Below are 15,398 nucleotides of genomic sequence, written 5' to 3' on the forward strand. Positions count from 1 at the left end.
TATTTCATCAGTTCTTCAAAAGAAATAACGTGAGTAACTGATTTGCTCTTTGTATGGCTGGTAGTAATCATGTTTTATTGCAGATGAACAAGTCAGCACTTCTACTTTTGCTTCTCATCGGACTTCTCGTCCTCACTGAAACTACTAGTGCGTTTTTTTGGTCTCGTCGTCGTACTCGTCGTCGCGGTTATAACCAACAGAAAATGCCACAAATGAACGAAAGTAAGTTTTAGATACAAAAAGGAAACATTCTTTTAACCGTGTATTAAAAGTAATTCTTCTTATTTATATGTAAAAGCTAACAGCGTAATTAACTTTAACATACGGGTTCAAGGCTTGTCGCTGCTACCATTATGCGCGTGTGTGTCATTGGGCAAGACACATAACAAACAATTTTTTCAACCCTGTTGTCACTAATGGGTTGGGCTAATTGGCACTCATTTAAAAAATTAAAAATAAAACTATTACCCACGAAGTATATACTTGGTAACAGTTACATTTATTTATTCATTATGATTGTTTAAATCACTAATAAGCAAATTTATTTTTAGTTTCAGACATGCTATCTGAAGAGTTTTTAACCTCGTCTCAACTTGCACAAGAGTAATTACCCAAACGTGTATAAGCTGCACACAACACACTCGTACAATTTTAATAAATTAAACACCAGCAAAACATATACCTATATAAATTCCACTGTTATTTATGTCCTGACATACTTTAGATAGGTTGTTGCTATTAATTCAGACAATGCTGATCTTCTCATACACATACTAAAACATATTTGTGTTTCTGCTAGCTGAGTTCCACAAAAATGTGCTAAGTTTTGGTCGTATGCTTTTAACAAGTATGACATGTGTCAAATGAATGGTTTTATTTGTTTAATTTATTGGTAGTAGGTACTGCAACAATAAATTATTAACAAAAGCAAAATATACAGAACAGTAAAGCCACATGTTAATCTGCACAAAACAGAAGTTTATTCAAACATAAAAGTTTGGGTATCATACCACATACTTTATACAGACAACCAAATACACTTTGACAAAGAAGTCAGAATGGCTTTTACATCACAAACACTGTTTTAATGATGTTTTTCGAAGGAAGTAGCAATAAAGCTCTGACATTATTGAGCACGGTAGTGGTCATATAGATCCTTTTTCGTCGAACAGTTGTTCTTGGCTTTGTTGTTGTTGTTGCTGATAGGGCGATTTTTGCCGCACTTATTCTAATTCTCAATTCTAGCATTTTTCCTTAACTTCTTGATTGAAATCAAATCGTAATATATATTTATAATTTTTAGACTGAATTTTCAGATTTAAAACCGCACAATTAGCGTGTGTGCATCGAAGCGTAGACGAGGGCCTTTTTCTTATCGTTAACTTCGGTATAAACACCGCGTCTTTCGTTTCTTCGCTCTTTTAGTTTACCACTCGCAATAAATCATTATGCAGCCGCCACAGTATGAATAATATTAACTTCTAACATTATCTATAATACTGCGTGATTACGGTTTATCCAAATTCACAAAAACAAACGTCTTTAGGCGACGACAAGGTTAACTAGTGTAAGTTTACATGTCAACACATGGTACAGGAGTTGTACAAAGCGTATTTACACATATTCTTTACCGAACTTTCAATCGTTATACGTCTTAAGTTTAATGAGTTATAATACACCAATTAAATTCATTTTATCTACTGCTCCACAGTCACCAATGGCGACCGAAACCTGCTGTGTTGGTTACTTTTGATTTGTTTTTGATCGATCTCATGCATTAGATATCTGTGTGATCTCTTGTATTGCCAATTGTTTTCTTTGTATTTTGAATAAATTTTATTCTTCGTTTTTTGAAACTTTGATTATACATTTTTATCCCATTTCAGCATTTTTATGAACAAACATTGTTTTTTTGTTAATAGCCCTTATGCCTCCCTGAAAGGATTGTGTTTGGAAAAAGAAAGAAGTTACTTGGGAGAGAGAGAACATGAAAAAAAGGGATTGTCACTCGCCGAATAAATACAACAATCATCACTAATCAAACCACTCACCGTCACCGGTACGTGTTGCGTAAGCGTGGTTACTAAGTATGTTAGCGTGTATGGTAAGTTCTAAGACTAAAGGATATAATTTCTATGTGTATGTAGGTATAAAAGGCGAAGTGCTATTGATCACAGTGGGATATTTCGCATGGACTGCGCATCAGCAACGTCGTATGGCGTTATATGTTTATATTACTTACTAAGCGGAGTCGAATATGGTAAGAAAATTAAGATGCTTTTTTGTAACAGTGTTACTATAGCTAATGTTCCTTTAAAATTTTGGATCAAAATGTTCCTTACGTCTTACCGACATACACTTTTTATAATTTAAAAGAAAGTCGGACGTGTGTGTCGAAAATTAACTTTTAAAATGAACAAAATTTGCTGCGTCACCGTAATTCACCAGCCTTTTGTTAGGTCAAAGGTTTATTACGTCACAATAGAGATATTTTATGTAACATATGTTAAGTAACATACAGCACTACTTAACTTTATTTCTCAGTGTTTGGTTAAAACCCGAATCACCAACTTGCCTAATCTGTAATGTGATAATACTAAACATAGGAATACGCCCTCTGATGAATTATAATGTAATAATTTAACTTTTGTTTACTTTATATTGGTTTAAAAATACGGTAATACCGTGTTTTCAAAGTTAATGTTCGACACATAGGCCGACTTTTTAATACAATGGTTATCAGTGAAACTAAAAAAACATTTGAAGACCAAAAATTGTATCGGTTAACAGCTATATTATTACCTTTTGTGACTAGTATCTTTTATATATTATTGTGCTGTTTATTTTCTGGCACGATATTTATTTACCGGTCAAAAAGCTACAGGTGAATATTATATAGAGTCGGGTTTTAAATTGTTTTCCATATTTTTATTTACAGCCGTCATTTTACCCACCTTGAATTTATATCTCAAGGATTTAAATGCAAACCAATCTTTTCTTGGTTTCGTGATGGCCTCATTTAGTCTCACTGGTCTTATATCTGCACCTATATACGGAAGGTTTACTGATAGGACAGGATCCACCAAAGCTGCTGTGTTGTTCAGTAATCTATTTGAAATTGGAGGTGCAGTGCTTGTTTTTTGTGTATATACATTACAGAATAATTAGGAGTCCTACAATGTCCTAAAACAACAACCAACATAAATCATTTATTTTTCAATAAAATAGTAGCCATTATTTGGGGGTGGGGCTAAAGTTCTAAACCAGTGGTTCTTAAACTGGGGGGCGTGTAAGACTCGGAAACGTGGCGCGAAAAACAAAAATAAGATAAAGTGTTATAACAGTGATGATTAACTGGCAGGTCTTGACCTTTTTAATTTTTTGTGTGCTTTATCTAATGTAGTCTTAAAAAAAGAGTAAAACACAACGCACATGAAAGCTAAAATACAACGCAGGTAAAAGGTTAACTAAAACAAACATTCAAGCCTGTTTTTAAACCTCCTACAAATGCTAAATGATAAGGTGTCAATCCCTATTATGACGCAAATATCAACATGTGAATTGCTATTATGTCGTAATTAATTGCCAGGTCAAACAATCGCTATTATGATGTAATGAATCCACGTGTGAACTACTATTTTGTAACAAACATGCTGCTTGGCTGAGGAAAACATAGCAAATCTAAGGCTAAACTACGACGAAAACTAAAAACCGAACAGTTATTTTATTTCACTTTTGCGTTGATCGCAATAAACGCATTTTAAAGCATGTCCAATGTGTTTATTATATAGTAGATAACTATGTTGTCAGGTTTGGGTGTGGTGGATCATAGCAGAAATTAATTGAACACCACTGTGATAATTTAACAAGAAGGGGCCCAAGTTTTGTTAGGATCTTTATTGGGGGCGTGCTTCAAAAAGTATAAGAACCCCTGTTCTAAACAGTTGCCATAGGTTGTTGTTTTTTGTGACATATATATATATAATACGCCACACATGAACACCGGCGGTTCCAGCCTATTCGGCTGAACAGACACCAACAATTCCCGCCGAATGATAATTTGTAATGCATTGAGAAGTACGGTGCAAAGATACCTAATGAGCATGCACGTTTCTCCACACAGTTAAATACATGTTTGGTGTTATCGGCAGACACAAGGTGTATGAAATTGTACACCTAAGATATAATAACTGTTATTTTCGGGCCTAGATAAAAACTACAAATTCTTTGTAGGTAACTTTTTGTACTTTGTTGCAAAGTCTCCTTACATGGTATTGGGTAGCCGACTCATTGCTGGTATTGGATCTGGATCAGGCTCATCAATACTTGGTATGATATCAAGAAACACAACAAAAGAACGCAGAACAGCTGTCTTTTCCCAATTGATGTCACTAAGACAACTTGGTCTTCTCATTGGACCTGCATTTAATGTGTTTCTCAGAAAATTTAATTTTTATATCGGACCATTTCATGTGAACCAATATACTTCACCAGGGGTAAAACCAGTCATACCAAATATGTTAATAGAACCTGATTATAATAAATCATTTCCTCTGGCAGTTATTCATGGTTGTGCTTTGGGTTATTCATGAGATTTTGGTGATATTTTTTTATCGGGAATTGAACTTCAGTAAACCAGAGAGTGAGTGTCAAACAACAACTGATGATGAAGCATCCTTGGTAAAAGATGTTGTTGTTAATGCCAGGAGCAATTCCTTTACCTCCTATCAATCTTGGAGGTTTGTGTGGAGAGGTGAGTGCTTTATTCATGTAAAACTAAATATTTATATTACACTGTACTTAATGTACCACTGAAAGTCATGTCTTGTGTATCATATGTCTATGCCTCGAGCAACTAACATTGATTTATTTTTAAAATAACACCAGATTTATTGAAAGAAGAAGTTGTTGTTTGTTTGGCAATCACATTCACTGTCATGTTCACACAAACTGGCATTGAAACCTTGCTAACTCCTCTCACTTTAAAGCTTTTCAACTGGGGAGAGCTACCGAACAGTATTTTCTTTTGTATAGCAGGGTTTATTGTAAGTTTATTTGATTTTTGTAATACACTTGACTAAAATATTTTTCTGCTTTAGATAATTGTAAGTTTCTTGGTTCTTGGAAAAATAAGTCAATGGATAGAAGATAGACAAATGTTGCTTGGCGGCTTTATTGTTATGGTGGTGATGGATTCATTATTTCTTATTTATATCATTTTTGCTGACAATGCAGAAAAAGGTTCGTTTGTATGCTTTTATTTGTAAACTTTCTTAATTTTGCTTTTTATTTATGTTTTAGGATCAACATGGGTGTTGGCATTGTTTTGCGTATATTGTGTTATTGTGATTGCTGCACTACCATTTGTGTGGGTCCCACAAGCTGCATTGTATTCTAAAGTAACAAGTGACAAAACTCAAGGTTTGTAAAGAATGTTGTAGATTAACACTGCAGTATATGTAGATTGTAGAGTACATCAGAAAACAATGTTATTAAGGTTAGAAATAAATTTATTTACATACGAGTTATGGAATGTCAAACAATCCATATTAGTAATAAAATATTTTCTCTACTTTTTAATTGCACTACACAGCTTTATTTGTTTTGTACTGTTATATACTTGTTACAAGTGTGTTATATATTTAATAAACGATATAAATAGCGTGAATTACAGTGAATATTGTTGTTTAACTTGTTTTTATATTACAGCATTAAACCAAGGCATCCGACTCTTAGTGATGGGACTAGGGCAAATTCTTGGCCCACTATGGGCAGCTGCTTGGTTTCAAAACCTTCCTGTGTTAGCAGCAGTGAACGCTGCTCTTGTCGCTTTGATATTAGTAAGTGGTTAATGAAAAGATTAAATGCAAACAAAATTATTATTTTGCTGAACATAAAGTTATAAATACACCACATGTAGTGTATGATAAGAGACCGAAATTATAATTCATCAGTGGGTGTGAACGGATATTTATATATTATAGTTGACTAATATGGAAGTTAAACATACATCACAGTGGGTTTAACACATACACTTTTACGCAGATTATGATCATTGCGTCATACAAAATGTTGAAAGTACCAGAGTTAAATGATTTGGTTGAAGATTCAATTGAACCAAATGAAAGAACATCATTATTACGCAATACTTCCATCAATGCCCATGCTTGATGTAGACTAACTGATTCATTATTTAACTACTCATTTTATGATACAAGTCAATCAATTATTGCACTGTGCTAAATTTACAAAATTGTTCTAATATGTTATTTTGGCAGTGTATGCAATAAGTGTGATGTTTAACTACCTTGCTAATCACTTTTTATTATTATTATACATACATTTATCTGTACCACTGATGTTTTAATGTGTTCAGTTGTTTACTTAAAATTTTAATATTAAAATCTGCAGTATAATAATTTCGTAGATATGCAACCTCATTGCTTTATATAGTGTCCGGATCTCTCCCACTTTATTGTTAAATCTAGGCTTGTTTTATCTTTGTTTTAATATTGCATAGGTACTTTGTTTTTGTGCAATAATTTTACAGTTCACACATTTTATATCTTACACTATTAAAGTTTTAAAATAGATTCCCAGCACCGCATTAATTTTAAAATACATTTTGTTAAAAACTGGTCCATTATTGTTTTGGTCATTTAGGAGTTTTGTATAAATACCAAGTCTCCAATGTGTGACCAGCACATTTAGAATTGTATGTCAACGTATCATTACAATGATTAACAAAAGTTAATTATTTACTACAAGTAAGCATTAACACTGCGAAAACCTTCGCAACTTATCTGGCATGTGGTACAACAACCATCCTGTAACATTGTATAACAGAGACTAATCACTAATCTGATGCATATTGGAGCAAACTATTGCCTACTAGACAAATATTTCCTACATAGATGAGATCATAACTTCGTCATTCGTTTTCTAATTGCATTTATTTCATTTTTTAATCAAACCATAGCATTACCAAGCAAAACAGTATACAGCACCATCGCATTTGCAGTAACAAGGAATGCGGAATCATAGACGTGACTGTCAATCACTAAAAAAAAAAAAAGAATTAATAATTGGCTAAACTCATTAATTACTAAAGCTCGTGTTTATTTTTTATAACTATAAAACCCTTCCCCAGTTTTATTTCCTAGTTTTCCCTCTTCTACCAGTTTATTTAGCAGTGGACTTGGTTGAAACAAAGGATTGTTTGGATAGATTTCAGACCAACCATCCATAATAAACTTTGAAGTGTCCAAACCAACATAATCTAAAAGCTGAAACGGCCCCATTGGATGCCCTGCACCAAGTTTCATAGCAACGTCAATATCTTCCTTGCTACCTTCACCACGTTCATACAAACGAACCGCTTCCATTAAATATGGAACCAACAACCTATTGACAATAAAACCCGGGGTGTCTTTGCATGATACGGTTGTTTTACCAAGTGCTTTTCCCCAGCCCAAAAGTTTCTCAAAAGTATCGTCACTCGTCTCCGGGGCTTTTACGATCTCCACCAACTTCATCATTGGGACTGGATTAAAGAAATGAACTCCCCCAAATTTATCTTGCCGATTTGTTGCAACCGCTATATCTCGTATCTGTAAAGATGAGGTATTGGAGGCAAATATTGTGTGTGCTGGAGCAGCAGCATCAAGGCTTTTAAATAACTTTTGCTTAATTTCAAGATTTTCAACAATTGCTTCAACAATGAGATCAGCATTTCCTGATGCAGAAATTGGATCCTGACACGTAGTTATTCTGCTCATGGCATCTGACACATACGATTGACCTCCACTAGCATCATCAGAAAACTTCTTCTTTGCTACACGTTGTAAACTTGATTCAATGGTGCTGGTGCATTTTTGTAATACTTTCTCATCAAGGTCCACTACTACGACTTGGTGACCAGTAGTAGCAGCAACTTGAGCAATTCCTGAACCCATTTGACCTCCCCCTACTATGGTCACATTTTGAATGGCATTTCTTGATGTTGAAGATATTCCACATTTTACAACTTTAGATAGTTGAGAGAGCATTTCTGTTTGTTTTTCAAGTCAAAAAAAGAGAGAACTTTCTTATATTAAAAATCTACAAAGGCAAGAATATTTAATGAAACATTATTTATCCTTCTGTGAAGGGGCGACACACGACCACTGTTATTATATGCTATATTTAACATGTATATAGCATATAATACATGGACGGCAACAGCACTAAAATAAGGAACAAAGAAAACTGATAAAAGAAGAAAAGCTCACTGTTAGTGTAGTGTGGAAGGAGGAAAACAATAATTTGGGTTTCTTTAAGAGTGCGGATTGCGCGTGGTGGTAATCCATTAGATGGTGGCCACCTAAAAATTTGGTTTCAAAATGTTTATAGGCCTCACTGATACCTGCTGTCTAATTATTTTTTCAAAAAAGTCGATCGTTCGTGTCGAAAAGTAACTTTGAAAATGTGCGAAAACATGCTGCGTCATCGTAATTCGCTTGACTAGCGTAAGGTTAACGATTCAATATGTCACAATTGCGGTGTGTTACGGCACAATCGTTATAGATTAAGTAGGTAACGAGACATTATAGCGTTGTTTTTGCGCTGTTTTATGCTATTAAAAACCTTAACCCCATGCCCTTAACCCCTAACAAATTACAAAAATGTGGATTTCAAAATTTCCCTCTGATGATACCCACTCTTTCTCTCTCGCTCTCTCTCATTTTTAAAGGCATGCGTTTGTATAGAAAAATTGCTGCGTAATCGTATTTAGCATAACCAAGGTGACTGAAGTACCGTTTTCTTCCATCGTTGTTCATGGTACCTATGCATGGGGTGCACCAGTACGAAAGGTATACAAAAGTGCAATATACACACTTGTCAGTGGCGTATATGTCGTTATAGGAAAGACCGGATACACTCTCTTTCTTTCGCGATTCGTTTCCGTTTACTATTGTAGTCTTATGGAATCCAGGGCGTTTTATGTAGTTTTTCTTTTTGACTTAACTTAACTTTATAATTATTCCTAGGTATATATATCGGCTTTGATGCGCGTTTTATGAAGTCGTGATAGTACAGTCGAATATTTCTGTAATATTATTTTTTGCTTAACATTAAACGGGGTCCGTAAAAAGAAGTAAAAAAGCCTGGTCTGACATCTGTACGGCGCCGTGCAGCACAGTTGGTTAGCGTGCCTGCCTCTTACCAAGAAGGAATGGATTCAAGGCTCGTCGTTGCTACCTTTGTGGGCGTATGTGTCCTTGGCAAAACACTTAACGACAATTGCTCCAACCCAGTAGTCACTTAAGTTGTCCAAATTATCAGCCACACATAAAAAACCGCAATAAAATCACTGTCGTTTCCCGGTGTCGTGATATATTCTTTCCGATTGATATATTTGTACCGGGCGCTATTGCGCATGCGCCGAGGCGCTACTGCGCATATGCAGTCGGTCGGAACAAATACAATGCGAGCTCTAATAAATAAGTACCGACTGAACAAAGTTTCGGAGAAAAATACTACTTTATTTATCTTATTTTTTGGAAGTTATTTTTTCGATAGGAATAACATGCTAGTGACCTACAAAGATGTATGCGTAAGTTATATTTTCGCAAAAATATTTAAAAATTTAATATTCATATGATTCTAAGTTATATGATCATACTTTTTTTATATTTAACACCCATCCCCGCACTTTTTTAAACAAAATTATAGTAGGGTGGGGGAAGATAGGACATTACGGACCCCCATTTAATGATAAGCAAGAAAATAAGGTTACAGAATTATTCGACAGTATTATCACGACTTTTTAAAACGCCCGTCAAAGCTGATTACTGTTTTAAAATATTTAAATATAGTTTCATAGCTTCATAAAACAACCTTGAATATTTCGTACAGCTTGATTTTGTCTCATAAAACTAGTTTTAGTTTTGTAAAAAAACACTGCGATATAAGCATGAAGAAAATAGGCAATTCCTGACCTTCCTTGATTTTCATTGAAGCTTAATCCAAGTATGGGCTTTGATATATTTAGTAAATCGAATAAATGTCAGCATAGCATGCAGGCGACTTTATGCAAAGACGGGTAAAAGGCGTTACGAATAAAAGAATGTGACGTCACACAGAATCTACCGAATGTTCTCTCTCTTCCATTGTTATTGCCCTGCTTTAATGTACAATGCTGAATGTGGACTTTGCCCAAGGAATGTAGGTCACATGGGTTCATGGCTCTGGACTCGTAATGTTCGGCCCTGCTCGTTTCATGGATATAGGTCGGATTGCTACAAAGGTATCGAAAGTGGCCGCTATAATTTTTGTACTCTAGGATCCCCTTGGTCTAGTCCAGACACCAGCCCGGTAAATTATAAGTAAAATTTGCTGGTTAAACTATAGCATAAAATAAGTTTGTTAGTGGTACTTACTTTTTCTAGGCTACAAACAACATACCAATTCAGTTCTGCTGACTTTAAATTAAAAACTAAAGTTTTAACGTGAACGTCGCTTTCTGGAACTTTTACAACGGAGGGTCGTAATATATTTGGACCGGGTGCTCACTAGATTTGTTCCGACCAGAGCCATAGAAATACAGAGTAGTCCAACCCATTGTTACGTAAAACACAAATTGAACGGCAATTTGGGTCCAAAATAACACAGTAGGTATAGGGAAAATGTATGTTTTTCGGTAAATTACAGAAAAACTTGGGCCTAAAAACAAATTTAAAGGTTGAAAAATGTAAAAAACATGTGTTATTTGTTTTCTGTGTCAAAAAAGTCAAAAATTAGAATTAGAAGCGGTTGATTTGCGACATTTTAGTCATTTAATGCGGCTAAATTTATACATTTAAAAAAAAAATGTTTGGTAAGGTAAATAGAAGCTGTTTTACACCTTCCCACAAAAGGAAAACACAAACAAAACTTAACAAGTTCGTTTAATAAACCCATTGTCAAAGTCACCACTTTTGCTCTATTTTGGACACACATAGACGGCAGTTGGACTACTCGGTGTTTATACGACTCTGGTTCCGACCTACTGCGCAGTAGCGTCTCGGCGCAGCGCCTGGTACAAATATATTAATCGGAACGAATATATTACGACATCAAAGTTACAAACTTGGTAATTTGTAAGCGTGCACCCGCAGAGCCTGTACAGTGTACATAAACACTCATACTTTTATCTATTTCTGAACTCACTGTCATTTTCCCTCTCGTTTTGGTGTTTTAGTGCTCAGCTCTCTTTTTAATTTTGGCAGAATCTACTTTTAATTTTGGCAGAATGATGGCCGTTAAAACGTAAACATGTGTCATGCTGATGAATATGGCACATAGCAGAATGTTTTTTTTCTTAAGGAAATATTGTTGGACCCGTATTCCGGTCAAATTGCGTAAGTTACATGTACACCCAGGAAACCAGAATTTAATTGATCATGGACAAACACTTGCGAATATATATTTGCTGAAATCACGGTATGGTTTTCATTCTCCCTATTTTGATAAACAGTTAAAGCAGAAAATAGTAATTGACTTTAGTTCACCAAACATTGCAAAAACATTCCACGTTGGTCATTATAGATCAACAGTAATTGGAAATTTTATCAGCAATATATTGAAAGCTGCTGGCCATGAAGTATGTCGAATCAACTACCTTGGTGATTGGGGTTTGCAATTTGCACTTATTGCGCTTGGATTTCAAAAGTATGGTTGTCATACTTTATTACGAAAAGACCCACTAACTCACTTGTTTGATGTATATGTTAAAATTTCATCGGAATCTAAAAATAATCCAGACGTTCTAGAAGAAGCAAACACCATATTTTTAAAGATGGAAAACAATGATAAAAAAGTTATGGAATTTTGGGACTTAATTCGAAAAGTTAGCTTAAAAGAATATCGTAAGTTGTATGATAAAATAAACATAAGTTTTGATGAATATAATGGTGAATCAGAATACAGGGATAAGGCAAAGTGGATTATTTCCAATTTACAACAAGCATCTTTACTTACGAATGTAAATGGTAAAATTTGCATGGATTTAAGTAATTCTGATTGGTTGGACAATACACCGAATCACACCGCAACACTTGCCAGGGCAAACGGGACGACGGTATATCTTTCACGCGATGTAGCAGCTGCAATTCACAGACATGATGTTCATAAGTTTGATCGGTCAATTTATATAACTGATGAAAATCAAAGGTTTCATTTTCAACAACTCTTTGCGATCCTTGATAAAATGGGATATAAATGGGCAAGAAGGTCCGAAGGTCGGCTTGTACACAAAACTTTTGGTAGAATTTCAAAAATGCAAACAAGAAAGGGTGAAGTTGTGTTTTTTACTGACATACTTGATGAAGCCATGGAAAAGTTAAAAACAGACAGACAACAACATGGCACCAGAAAACGTGACATAAAAAACGAAAACGAGGTGGTAAAATTGCTTGCTCTATCTGGGTTACTGTGTCATGATTTTAAAGCCAAGCTGCATAAAGGTTACGCATTTAGCTGGACTGCAGTATTATCTTCCAAAGGGTTCACCGGGCTCTTTCTCCAATATACACACTGTAGATTGTGTAGTCTTGAGGAGAACTGTGGTGTTCCTTTAGTCTCATGCATTGACATAAATGTGCTTGAACAATATCAAGACATGGTAAACATTATACAACATCTTTCATGCTACAGTGAAGTGGTGAAAGCCGCTTATGTTAGTTTAGAGCCTTCTTACGTTCTTAAGTATCTTTTTCATTTAAGCCACTTAACAGCAAAAGGTTTAAAGAGTTGCAATATTAAGGGAGCATCATCAAAAGATGCAGAAACATTATTATTTAGTTTTCACTGTGCTAAAATTAACTTGGCAAATGGTATGCAACTCTTGGGCATTACTCCTCTGAAAAAAATGTGATTTAATATTACATTTTTTGTTTAACAAATTTTATTAAAAAAACAAATGTATGTAAAAGGCTGTTATTGTTTGTCTATGTGACAAGTGGGAAGAATTTATCAGCATACAGCCAGTTGGCAACAAAGTTGTTAAATTTCCAGATAATGGATGTAGGTTAAGTTTATATAAAATGTTGGAAAAATATGCTGCTCAAGTTTTGAATCACTATATCGGAAAATATGTTCAGAATTTCAACCCAGCTAATTTATCTATTGGTTTACTACAAGGTAAGATTGGTTAACCGTAAAATCCACCAAACATGCCACACTATATAATGCACGGCTGCAGAGGAGTAAACACAGGCCTGGAGCAAATTATGTGGTGTGACTTTTACTTCATTGCTGAAGTTCCAGGGTTGACCTATCCACCCTGCCACTTTTGGTTTGGTGCCTAAAATGCTGTAGATATATTTTAGGAATATGTATACATATGTTGTTACTATTTCCAAGTACAGATACAATGTTCTTAGATTGTAAAGTTTATGTAATTTTATGTGTACATAATTAACCTGATTTTGAAGTCAAAGCTACATATGAATGTAGATACGAATGATACGATATTATAAATAATGATTGCAACAACTTGCACAATCGCCAATCAGTCACATATATTAAAAGCCGTCGTATTGTAAGTTGTTAAATCACACAGTTTTGATTTAAATTAATTACAAACAATCGTTACTTTGACAGTCTGACAAGCGAGGTTATTTGTTTTAAGAGCTACGTAAACGAAAGTATGTATAACATTTCTTAGGGTGGTGTTCAAAAACCAAACAGCCCCCTCTAAATCCGCCACTGATGTGACGTATTATGACCTCAGAATGATTAAGTTTCTCGTAACAATTTGGATGTCGAAATTACGAGTAGTAAAAATACGCTGATACTGATAAACGATGACGCTTATTTCAATTATGACGTCACATGTTGTACCTCCAAGGTTTTACAAAACCCATGGCCTATGTGTTCAAGGCTCGTCGCTGCTACCATTGTGTCCTTGAGTAATACACTTAATGACAATGGCTCTAACCCAGTGATTCCTATTGGGTTGTCTAAATTGTCAGCCAATAGTACCCATTAATATAATCAGTAATTACCAAAAAAGTTGCATACAAGATACCTCCTAAGTAGGCAAGATGATGGGACCGAACACCTGTGTTATATCAATTATCAACTGTTATTTCCCCACGCAGGGCTAAAACATGTTACATTTATAGACATATATAAAAAACAAATATGTTATGAATGATAGAATAGACAGAAGGCCTATACATCATTAATATAATATATATACCAATATTATGGCATATATATTATATTGCCTCTAAATTATAATATATTAATACGGATCATACCGTAATCAGTACAAGTGTATGGTTTAGCAATAATACAGTTTGCCTGTTAAATCCGAATCATTTACATGGCAGCATTCATGTTTGAAAGTGTGTAACATTAACTGAAATTCAAATATACACTTGTTAACTAGATTTAAATATTAACCAATGTTTATTGGTTCAGGTGATGTTGAATTAGAAGATCTTTTATTGAGACAAGATGCTTTAAAAGAACTTGAGCTACCTGGTATTGAACTTGTTTGGGGTTGTATTGGCAAAATTTCCCTTAATATTCCAAGTTATAAGAACTACAGGTATGGCAAGCAAAGAGTCAATGGGTTACATGTATAATTTGTAAAAATACCCCTTTATCAGTGATAATGTCACCGTATCGATTGTTCTTAGGCACCGCGCGAATGTAAAGGTTTCGTGAATCCCAGTTGCAAGATATTAATTTGATCAATAAAATATTTCAGTTGGAAATTTATGTACCCTTGTTCAGGATTGTAAAAGTTGTAAATCCGGACGGTGATCGTTTAATTTTATTGAAAATCCGGACGTATTATGTTTTACGTGCGTCTGTCACCCAAGCTACCAAATCTTGTTATAAAGCGTATTACTGACTATCACCACGACACCACAGTCTAGTGCGTGCGCCTGTGCGATAGAAACCGTTGTTAAAGCTGCGATCTAATGTTTTATGTTCGTCGCGTGTTCGTAATAATCAGCTAACGAAGTCGCTCGAGTAACAAACATTGCCGTGCTGCAATTTGACATTTTGCGATTGTTACGTCACACGTCTTATTGCAACATAACTATTAACTGTGACGTTTCATTACGTAACAATCGGAAGGAATGCCCACTGCCCAACGAACCACGAGATCGAAACATCGTGTATGAGCGTCACATTTTTACGCTCTGCGCGGGCGTAGGAAATAAAGAAAGACGCATGCGGTAGCATACATTCTACACCTAACAAACGAAGCAATCGTTGTGAATTTATTCTCGTGACAAGTGACGTAATGAAACTCTGGTTCTCGTGCGGTGCCAACGAACGATGTTTTTTTTTTTGGCTTCTGTCCAAGCTCGACCGGGAAGATACTTTGTAATATCATATAACAATTTGCGTTGGTT

The 15,398-nt window shown here is 34.9% G+C and overlaps 4 protein-coding genes and 1 long non-coding RNA gene across 6 annotated transcripts in view; 4 read left to right on the forward strand and 1 right to left on the reverse strand.

The window, feature by feature from the left end:
- LOC104265796 lies at nucleotides 1-679 on the forward strand. The gene is made up of 3 exons (XR_717286.3): nucleotides 1-29; nucleotides 84-222; nucleotides 552-679. It is a non-coding gene; the product is annotated as an uncharacterized LOC104265796 (long non-coding RNA).
- Nucleotides 680-1,884: 1,205 nt separating this feature from the next.
- Nucleotides 1,885-6,639, forward strand: LOC100185107 (major facilitator superfamily domain-containing protein 8-like). 2 transcript variants are annotated; one of them, XM_018812607.2, is made up of 10 exons: nucleotides 1,885-2,059; nucleotides 2,148-2,260; nucleotides 2,939-3,124; nucleotides 4,234-4,496; nucleotides 4,561-4,753; nucleotides 4,888-5,045; nucleotides 5,100-5,241; nucleotides 5,302-5,421; nucleotides 5,710-5,840; nucleotides 6,046-6,639. In XM_018812607.2, exons 2-10 carry the CDS (start codon nucleotides 2,191-2,193, stop codon nucleotides 6,169-6,171), a joined length of 1,389 nt encoding a protein of 462 aa, XP_018668152.1. In that variant the 5' UTR covers nucleotides 1,885-2,059; nucleotides 2,148-2,190; the 3' UTR covers nucleotides 6,172-6,639. The 2 variants fall into 2 exon arrangements, with proteins under 2 accessions (XP_018668152.1, XP_026690743.1); XM_026834942.1 differs by having other exon boundaries at nucleotides 1,997-2,087.
- Nucleotides 6,640-6,934: 295 nt separating this feature from the next.
- LOC100187496 (hydroxyacyl-coenzyme A dehydrogenase, mitochondrial-like) lies at nucleotides 6,935-8,096 on the reverse strand. The gene has a single exon (XM_002126906.5). The coding sequence runs from the start codon at nucleotides 8,046-8,048 to the stop codon at nucleotides 7,119-7,121; it is 930 nt and encodes a 309-aa protein (XP_002126942.1). The 5' UTR covers nucleotides 8,049-8,096; the 3' UTR covers nucleotides 6,935-7,118.
- Nucleotides 8,097-11,280: 3,184 nt separating this feature from the next.
- LOC100177260 (probable arginine--tRNA ligase, mitochondrial) lies at nucleotides 11,281-13,034 on the forward strand. Its single transcript, XM_002126810.5, has one exon. The coding sequence runs from the start codon at nucleotides 11,303-11,305 to the stop codon at nucleotides 12,893-12,895; it is 1,593 nt and encodes a 530-aa protein (XP_002126846.2). The 5' UTR covers nucleotides 11,281-11,302; the 3' UTR covers nucleotides 12,896-13,034.
- The window catches only part of LOC100183500 (vacuolar protein sorting-associated protein 13D), a 46,156-nt gene continuing 43,766 nt past the window's right edge, over nucleotides 13,009-15,398 (forward strand). The window contains exons 1-2 of the mRNA XM_018812571.2: nucleotides 13,009-13,161; nucleotides 14,449-14,578. Of these exons, the coding sequence (XP_018668116.1) occupies nucleotides 13,065-13,161; nucleotides 14,449-14,578 (227 nt within the window). The 5' untranslated portion in view covers nucleotides 13,009-13,064. The remainder of the gene's footprint in view (nucleotides 13,162-14,448; nucleotides 14,579-15,398) is intronic.

Source organism: Ciona intestinalis, chromosome 7 (genome assembly GCF_000224145.3).
Source record: "Ciona intestinalis chromosome 7, KH, whole genome shotgun sequence".
Taxonomy (NCBI): domain Eukaryota; kingdom Metazoa; phylum Chordata; class Ascidiacea; order Phlebobranchia; family Cionidae; genus Ciona; species Ciona intestinalis.

Excerpts from the sequence above, each read along its gene's own strand:
- LOC100185107 (XM_018812607.2), top strand. The coding sequence starts at position 2,191 with ATGGACTGCGCATCAGCAACGTCGTATGGCGTTATATGTTTATATTAC. Across the intron at positions 5,242-5,301 it reads TGCTGACAATGCAGAAAAAG|GATCAACATGGGTGTTGGCA; the intron begins GTTCGTTTGTAT and ends TTTATGTTTTAG. Across the intron at positions 5,841-6,045 it reads CTCTTGTCGCTTTGATATTA|ATTATGATCATTGCGTCATA; the intron begins GTAAGTGGTTAA and ends ACTTTTACGCAG.
- LOC100187496 (XM_002126906.5), bottom strand. The coding sequence starts at position 8,048 with ATGCTCTCTCAACTATCTAAAGTTGTAAAATGTGGAATATCTTCAACA.
- LOC100177260 (XM_002126810.5), top strand. The coding sequence starts at position 11,303 with ATGCTGATGAATATGGCACATAGCAGAATGTTTTTTTTCTTAAGGAAA.